General features: G+C 40.2%; 1 protein-coding gene across 1 annotated transcript; it reads left to right on the top strand.

The window, feature by feature from the left end:
* Positions 1 to 6,703: 6,703 nt before the first annotated feature.
* Positions 6,704 to 7,126, top strand: LOC114694338 (translation machinery-associated protein 7-like). The gene has a single exon (XM_037201891.1). It carries the CDS (start codon positions 6,704 to 6,706, stop codon positions 6,896 to 6,898), a length of 195 nt encoding a protein of 64 aa, XP_037057786.1. The 3' UTR covers positions 6,899 to 7,126.
* The last annotated feature ends 2,435 nt before the right edge of the window (positions 7,127 to 9,561 follow it).

The following is a 9,561-nucleotide window of genomic DNA, read 5'->3' on the forward strand; positions in this document are numbered from 1 at the left end:
CACACCATCTCCAACAAAGTCACACTTCCTAAATAGTGCCACTCCCTTTAGGGGCCATTTTCTTTTAAACCACCACATTCTACTCCCTGGCCCTCAAGGCTTGCATTATATCATAATGCAAAAATGCATTCAGTCCAACTTCAAAAGTGCCCATTGTAGTTGGAATTTTCTTTGAGCCACCAACCAGCTCCTAAATAAAATACAGAGACTTATTGTTAATTATGAATGTTAGGCTTTAGCTTAGGCTTTTCCCACTAGCTCTTTTAACTTAATTTAACCTGTTTCTATTGATCTACATTTTGCCTTGGGGCTTTCTACTTTTCTTTCATTCTGTATGTCCTACTTTTCTGCTTCCTCCATGTCTGTCTGTCTGGCCCCTGGTGTCTCCCAGTCATCTCCTTTTCTTTCTTCCCTGAGCCTAAATTCCTCTTCCTACTCACCCTGCGCAGAAGTTCTGACCATACCTCCTCCCTTTCTGTTGGCCATTCAGCTTTTTATTAGACCAATCAGGTGCCTTAGGTAGGCAAGGTAAAACAGCAATACATCTTTACATAATTAAACAAATGCAACACATCTTTGCATAGTTAAACAAATATTCCACAACACCCCATAGTCTATCACAGTCTCAATAATGTTTAAAAATCCAAAGTTCAAAGCCTCTTCTGAGATTCATGCAATCTATTAACTGTAATCCGCTATAAAATCAAAATCAAAACACAGATCATATACTTAGAACATATAATGGCACAGGATATACATTACTGCTCCAAAACATAGGGAAGGGAGCATAGTGAGAAATACTGGACCAAAGCAAGACCAAAAAACAGCTGGCAAACTCCGAACTCTGCATCTCCATGCCTGATATCAAAACACTCTTCAGATCAACTCCTTTCAGCTAGCAGCTCTCCTAGGCAGGTATCCCACGGCTCTGGCATCTCCAAAATCTTGGGTTCTCTAAGGCAATCCAGATTTCACCTTCACAGCTTCACACAATGGCCTCTCTGGGCCTCCATTCATGAACACCCCTGACACATGTCTGGCCTCAGTGGTTTTTCTTAGTGGCTCCTTGACTCTAAAGCCAGAACCATGTGGCCAAAGCTGCCAAGTTCTGCTGCTTGCTGGGGCCGGAACATGGCCTCCTTGTTCAGTTACTTCTTCACCAGCTTTCTGTTTTCAGTGGTTATTTTCACTGCCTAAGCTTGGCTGTCCTTGAACTTGCTTTGTAGACCAGGCTGGCCTCAAACTCGTGATTCTCCTGCCTCTGACTCTTTCAGTAAATCCTACTAGCGTGTGCTACTGCACCAGGCTCTAAGCTTTTCTTTAATTCTTTTTCACAAGTTGAAAATTTAGGGGGATGAAATCTTGCCCTAAGATCACCACTCCTTTTATTCCATTTCTTAATCTGTTCTATCTCCTTGAACACAGAATTTAACTCCTTCCACTTCCTAGTGCGATTTTTTTTCCTCAAATATTTTTCCTTGCTCATCTTTCTTCTTTTCATTATGTATCTTCATTAGAGTTAATGCTAGTAACCACACAACAGAGTCAATACTAGGCTATTTTGACATTTCTTCTACCAATGGAATTAATCCAAATCTCTTCACTTTAGCATCAGGCAGACTCTTCAGACAAAGGCTCAAAACAGCATATTTGTAAATGGACAGTTCTCTCCCACCTGCCAGTTCCCAAATAAACACTCATAGGTTTAATATTACTTATAAATGCTTGACCAGTAGCTCAGGCTTATTACTGACTAGCTCTTACACTTAAATTAACCCATAATTCTTTTCTATGTTAAGCCACATGGCTTGGTACCTTTTCTCAGTTCTGCCTTATCATCTTGCTTCCTCTGTGTCTGGCTGGTGATTCCTAATTCCATTCTTCCTCTTCCCAGCATTCTTAGTTTGGTTGCCCTGCCTATACTTCCTGTCTGGCTACTGGCCAATCAGCATTTTATTAAACCAATTCAAGTGAAAAATCTCTGCAGTGTACAAGAGGATTATAATAAGCCATGAAAAGATGGAAAATACACAGAGAGTCTGGACATTGTATGTTATTATATTGTCTTTAAATTTTTTGACAGCTAATGAACAAATGATAACTGCTGAGAGACATTTGATTATGAAAGCTGATAGATTAAATGAACCTATATATTTTAAAAATATCTCGACTTCAAAATTTAAGTCAAAAGATATGTTACTTTGGAAAAGAGGATCTGCTTTTTTTTTCTACAGGAAATGAAAGGCTCTGGATTCATTCTGGGTTAAGAAAAATAAGGTTTGATCGAGGAAGAACCCCTGAAAAATCTCCAATGGGAATGGATGGCCCCGATGATCCAGCATTTCAGAGTGCATCTGTTGCAGTTTCCTCAGCTCTGCATCCAGAACAGCTTCAAGGTTGCTGGCTGAGATGAGCCAGCCTCACAGAATATTCAAGTTAGGACTTGACCATAATCCTAAATTTTCTCAGGGTCCCCCAAAGATTGTCAGCACCCCCAATCAACAGGAAGTAAGTCTAAAGAACTACACTTCCTGTTTACACAGGTTATATTATAGCCTTCTCAGGTCTCTGATGAGGTTGAAGACTAGATAGTTGTAGTTATAGTTTTCCTTTTTACCAGACTCAGAAAAGAGTTGAAAGACATCAAAAGATAGTTTTGGGTTGTTTATGCAAATTAGGATAGAAGGTGAATTAGGCACAACCCTTTGGACTCACCAAGATAGGATAGATAATGGAATATTTTCCCTGAATTTGTCAAATGTTAATGGATTAGACATTGTTGATGTAATTAGTGCCTGTATATGTAGTATATAGTATGTAGTATATATGATAACAATTAAGTTATTGTACTTATTGTATATAGTTTTTCTATATTAGTTATAACCTTCTCTTCTTATTTTAGACACAACGGGGGAAATGTTGTGATATTTTGTTTATGTTCTGACAAATAAAGCTTGCCTGAAGATCAGAGGGTGGAGCTAGCCACTAGTTAACCATAGAGGTCTGGAGATCTGTATAGACAGGAGACTGGCCTCAGCTGCTTTTCTAATCCACAGTCCCAAGGTCTATATTCCTTCAGACAAAAGCATGGTCAGGCCTATCACAGATTTTCTGTGCCAACTTCTGTCTTAGTTAAGGTTTCTATTGCTGTGAAGAAACACTGTGACCATGGCAACTCTTATAAAGGAAAAAACAGTAAATTGGGGTGGCTTACATGTTCAGAGGTTTAGTCCATTATCATCATGGTGTGACATGGTGGCATACAGGCAGACATGATGCTGGAGCTGAGAGTCCTACATCATGATAGGCAGGCAACAGAAATGGTCTGTCTCACTGGGCATGGCTTGAGCATATATGAGACCTCAAAGCCTGCCTCCACAATGACATACTTCCTCTAACAAGGCCATACCTACTCCAACAAAGCCACACCTCCTAATGGTGCCAGTCCCTTTTGGGGGGGGGGGTCATTTTCTTTCAGACCCCCACAGGCTCCCTCCAAGTCACTGCACAGGAGGACAGAGCCCTTGAGCAATACTCCAAGTACCGCTGGATACAGCCTCTGGCCCTAGGAGGAGTTCCTGCCGAAGAGCTCAGGAATATGAAAAAACTGTACACTTGTAGCCTATACGCATATTTCTGAGTGTGTTAGGACTGATGGCTACTTGGATCCTTTGCCCTGCTTTCTCCCAGGCAAGGGAAAGGCAATTTAAACAAACCCACGACTATGAACACCCCATAATCAAAAGTCATAAGTCCCAGATCCCCCTCCTATCTCAGAGATCTCAGAGGTCTCACGTCTCAAGACACCTAGACACCCAAAATGCGGTAAATCCCAATACGTACTCTCTGCCTTGTGTATAGCCCTTGTCTATAAAAAGGAGCTTGTAGCCCTTCCTCAGGGCTACAGAGTCTAATAATTCTCTGTAGTCCTAACTAGTTAGAAGCCTCCCCCACCCCTGTGGTGTTTTTGAATGACGATGCTTCTGGTTTATAGACTTTGGTGGTCTGTTCCCTGTTATTTTCGCAATTCCAGGACCCAACATTTTGGTGGCCCATCTGGGGATCTGCGCAATTCTGGGAAGGCACCCCAGTCTCTGGCAACTTTATTCTACTGGGTTTGGCTGACTGGTAAGTTTTTCCCTGGTTTCTGTATCTGGTGTCCAAAGGGAAGATTCGAAAAAGAGTAGGCGGATGTGCCAAAGACCTCTGAGCCTGAGGGGACACTTCCGACCCCTCTTCTGGCAGTTGGGTTGCCCATCTGTGTGGCCCTTCGGGACTTGTTTGGGAGCCCTATGACCCTACGCCCAGGGCTCTTCCTTCTGTATGCCTTGTCAATTCTGTCTAATTGCGTTGTCTATTGTCAGTCTCTTTGTGGTAATTGTCAGTAAATTAATGTCTACCCTGAGCCAAGCTTCCGCTAAGCCTCAGGCCCCTTTTGGATCTTGCTCTCTCATTTCCAGGATTTCAGGAACGAGGAAATGTTTTTTTTTTTGTTTTTTTTTTTTGTTTTTTTTTGCCAGCCTTCTCTGCCTCTCCCTGCCTCAGGCATCTCCAGCTCTCCACTGCAGCCCAGAGGGCTCCACTCTGTGTCTGTGATCTGTCTCACTGCGCTGGCCGCCTAGATAATCACTCCTCCCCGGCAGGTACCTCACTCAGTCCCTGGCCAGAGAGGCCAAGCACCTAGCGGGTGGCCGCTGCCATCTACCTCTTGCGGATGAAAATATTTTTAGATCTCACAAAATGAAACATGCTCCCATGTGTAGCAGGAAACCTGAGGGTCGAGCTGTGAGGAGCAGGAGTGGTTTTATCAGGAAAGCACAAACAGCCTGCCACCCCTTCCCCTGCCTAAAATTTCAGCAGGAGAAAGTTAGAAAAGTTTTGTCTGGTCTGAATGCATGAATGTGACCACTAACATTTGCTTCTAAATGTAAAAGTCAACTATGCTCAATGAGTCCTGGCTGAAGCTCCTACTGAGTCTGATGTAATAGAGATTTTTTTTTTTAATGTTTTATGCTGTTTTTAAAAAAAAAAAAAACTGGCTTAAAAAATAGGATCTAAACAATGCTTGTGTGATAAAATATTAAAAGCTGCGCCTCTGTGCTTGTATATGCAAAATATGCCTGCCTCTGGCAGCTAAACTTTGTAATTTAAGAGTCGCTCAGGTGATTTTTTTTAATTAATTTATTTTTTTATTTTTTGAGACAGGATTTCTCTGTGTAACAGTCCTAGCTGTCCTGGAACTCACTCTGTAGTCCAGGCGGCCTTGAACTCACAGAGATCTGCCTGCCTCTGCCTCCCGAGTGCTGGGATTAAAGGCATGTGCCACCACCTCCTGGCGGTGATGGTGGGTTTTGGGGGGTTTTGGGGGTTTTTTTTTGGTTTGTTTGTTTGTTTTTGGTTTTTTCAAGACAGGGTTTCTCTGTGTAGCTTTGCGCCTTTCCTGGAACTCGCTTTGTAGACCAGGCTGGCCTCAAACTCATGAAGAGATCATGAGAAACAAGCAGAGCAGGCTGTGTGTGGGGCCAAAGAGGTGATCAAGTCCCTTGAGAAAGCCAAAAGACTGTGAATAAATCCCAGATATAGTGCTTTGGATTGTTTACACTTTTGGAGCTTGGTTTTGCCTGATATAGATCATGGTTGTACCCCGTTTTCTCCTTAAGTAAAAACAAACAAAAACTAGATATTTTAAAGAAATAACTTCAACATATAAATTTATAAGGCCATGGGACATTTTAAAATTTATATTTTATTAAGAATTTACAAATACCTTACAGACTTGCTAAGATAGCTAATTGTTCAGTTGCTTAAGCTATTATACAATAAGGCCAAAAATTAATAAAAGATGGTAACCTAAGCCATCTGACAACTTGGAACCACTGGCTTAAAAAATGTCTCTCCTTAATTAAGGTTTATTCGTGCAAACAAACGTTGACTTAAAATATATATGTCTAACCCCCTTGTTTTGCTAGCTTTTTAAAGCTATATCCATTTTGAGAAACTGAGTCATAAAGGAAACTGATATGTTCCATAATAATACACTATATAAAGATAAATAATAATAATAATATCTTAAGATATATCAGCTCTTATCTCAGGACTTGTAGATTGCTCATTGGGTATGGTTTAAAAGCTATGTAATCTGTAACAAAATTTGGCTTTAAACTTATAACAAAAGACTTATAATTAAAATTCTATACATGGGGATATATATATATATTTCAACTCCTGTTTAATATATATATTATATATATATGCACATATATGATTTAGTTTTAACTCTCTCTCTCTACACACACACATATATAAATGTAAGCTGGATTTAATTCTACATATATATGCTTATAACTACTTAGATCCAACTATTGTTTAAAAAAAAACACATGTTTTAAATAGCAACCTTTGGCTCTCCTCCATCTTGGCTGATGACCTTATTAGAATGTAGGTGGCCACATGGTTGACAACCATCTTTACAAAAATAAAAAATACATATTGTATGATATGTACATAACGAATTTTCTGTTCATTGTATCTCCTTTTAAACCAAGGAAGCAATGAGTCTCAAATATTCTGAATTGATATAAACTCTTGTATGATACTAAGAATATAAGGTTATATTTGTTACAGCATACTGTATATACGATTCAACTCTGGTTTAAAATATACTGTATATGAGGGGATCTGGTGAAGGGCTGTCTGTAGCGCCATGTCGGACCGCGAAGGTAGCAAAAAGAAGCCTCTGAAACAGCCCAAGAAGCAGGCCAAGGAGATGGACGAGGAAGATAAGGCTTTCAAGCAGAAACAGAAGGAGGAGCAGAAGAAACTGGAGGAGCTAAAAGCCAAGGCCACGGGCAAGGGACCCCTGGCCACAGGTGGAATTAAGAAATCTGGCAAAAAGTAAGCTGTTCCTCATATCTGAGATGACGGTGAGCCTCTTCCATTCCTATTTAAACATCTGGATTCCCTGCCATAACATCTTTACCACCTACAGCTAGAATGAAGTGTTACCCTGGAGCCTGTTAAACATCTGGATTCCCTACTATAACATCTTTGCCACCTATAGTTAGAATGAAGTGTTATCCCGGAGCCTGTTGTACATTGTAATAAACTTTTGTAAAAAAAAAAAAAATGTAATAATAAATAATACAATGGCTCATTGTCTCTAGTGTTCAGCAATTCCTACCTCAGCTGTGAATTTAAAGTAAACTCAGTCTGAAATCCTACCGGAGCTGTTTCATCTCTGTTGTACTCTGAACTCTGTATCACTTTGAATTAATTAAACCAACTCATTAAAAGGCTATCATTCTTTGTAAAAAAATATATATACTGTATATGATGTTAAAATTTTAAGGTTATAAGGATCTATTCAGACTAACAAAAACTGACTTAGAGATTTATACCTGTTGCTGGAGGGCTTCTCTCCATGTTCCACCAAGCCCGCGGTCCCACAATCCACGTATAAAATAATCACTCAGATGCTTATATTACTTATAAACTGTATGGCCGTGGCAGGCTTCTTGCTAACTGTTCTTATATCTTAAATTAACCCATTTTATAAATCTATACCTTGCCACGTGGCTGGTGGCTTACCGGCGTCTTTACATGCTGCTTGTCCTGGCGGTGGCTGCTGTGTCTCCCCTCCTTTTTCCTGTTTCCCCAATTCTCCTCTCTCCTTGTCTCGCCTATACTTCCTGTCTGGTCACTGGCCATCAGTGCTTTATTTATATAGAGCGATAGCCACAGCATACACCTAAGTATTTATATCTTTGCCAAGTGTTCAACACCAAGCTTCTAGAGAATCTAGATAAATGATAACACATGTTTGATAAATAAGATATTTTTATATTATAAATTATAATTAAACTTAAGGTCCCCTGAGAGGGTCCTTTTCTCCGGGTTGGACACTTGGGCAGGAGCCCCCATGACTTGTCAAGGACAATGCTGGACTCTGGGCTCCCTTAGTCCCTGCTCGCTAGCCTCCCCACCAACTCACAGACCCCCTTTTCTCTGTTCCCATTTGGCCCTGGGGATCTTTCTCCTGTCACTTTTCCTTGCTTTCTCAAGAGATTCTGTTTTCACCCATGGAACACATATTTTGGTTTCTTTACTACTAACCTATTGTAAACAAATAAGGGTAGTTAAAAATTATATAAGTCAGTGGCCAGCCACCTTAGACAGGAATGAAATGTAAAGTCCTAGTCTTATAAAAGCTGCTAACTATTGTAAACTATGTCACCATCCTATAAATGATCAAATTCTTTAATTATAGTCATGCATACTAAGTACAAATATAATTAATTACAGGGATAAGCCTTACTTAGCCCCCTGTACATGTTTCCAAAGTTAAACTTAAAACAAACAAAATTCATTTATTCAGATATACCTAATAGGTAGATAGTCCTCAAATGCTTCAGAGATCTGCAGAATTAGTATTTAAAATATTTAATGAAAAAACTTTTTATGATAAAGAGACATGCCAGCTCCTGGCAACATCACCCTTATCTCCTCCAAAGAAGATAGATGGGTACTAAGAACCTCCACCTGGAGCTTGCTTTGCCAAGACCTGTCCAGACAGTGGACAAACAGGACACTGGGGAATCGATTGCCCCACTTTACCTAGACAAAGTGGGCTGGTCCCTCAAGTTCCTACTTCACAGAAAAACCTGTCAAAAGCCGGGCGGTGGTGGCGCACGCCTTTAATCCCAGCACTCGGGAGGCAGAGCCAGGCGGATCTCTGTGAGTTCGAGGCCAGCCTGGACTGCAAGTGAGTCCCAGGAAGACACAAAGCTATACAGAGAAACCCTGTCTCAAAAAACCAAAAAAAAAAAAAAAAAAAAACCTGTCAAATCCTCTGGGCCTGGCAGCCAGCTGCTGCCTGAGACCTTGCCCCCAATGACCACAGAGAAACCTGGGGTAGCTGTCTAGGTAGCCAACAAGTCTCTTTTTAACAGATCTGAAAGCTACTTGGTCTACACTTCTGTTTACTCAGATAAAATGTATCCTTCACGGAACTCTGATGACATTTGATGGCTGGACTAATATACCTTTGTCAGTTTAAACAATAGCAACCAAGGCTCCAACGGCCTTCTTAGTTTCCCTTCTGTGTAAAATTCAGGCACAGGCCTCACTTTCCTAGAGCTACTACTAGGTCTAGACACAGTTTGCCTCATTACTGGACTCAAAAATAAAATAAACTCACAAAATAGATTTTCAATGTAACTTTTTACTATTCCTTTATTAAAAGGAACTCGATTAACAATGGTGCTCTCAATAATCAACCACCTGTGTCTCCTGGTAATAATAAACTGGTAAGAGCATTGACTACTTACTGTTAGATTTCTTTTGGTTGTCTTCTAAATATAAACTTAAAGATGCTTCTCATTGAGCTAAAGACATTTCAGTCTAATCTATACCTGGTTCTCTGGACAAAAAAGAAAAAAATGTTCATGTTTTTTAACCTCTGTAAGTTTTACTAAGACTCAAAGGTATGAGTCTACTCCAGCTGTTTTGGAGATACCTGTTACTTGTAGATATAACCAACCGTCTTATTAAATAAGAAACACA

Source organism: Peromyscus leucopus, unplaced genomic scaffold (genome assembly GCF_004664715.2).
Source record: "Peromyscus leucopus breed LL Stock unplaced genomic scaffold, UCI_PerLeu_2.1 scaffold_254, whole genome shotgun sequence".
Taxonomy (NCBI): Eukaryota; Metazoa; Chordata; class Mammalia; order Rodentia; family Cricetidae; genus Peromyscus; species Peromyscus leucopus.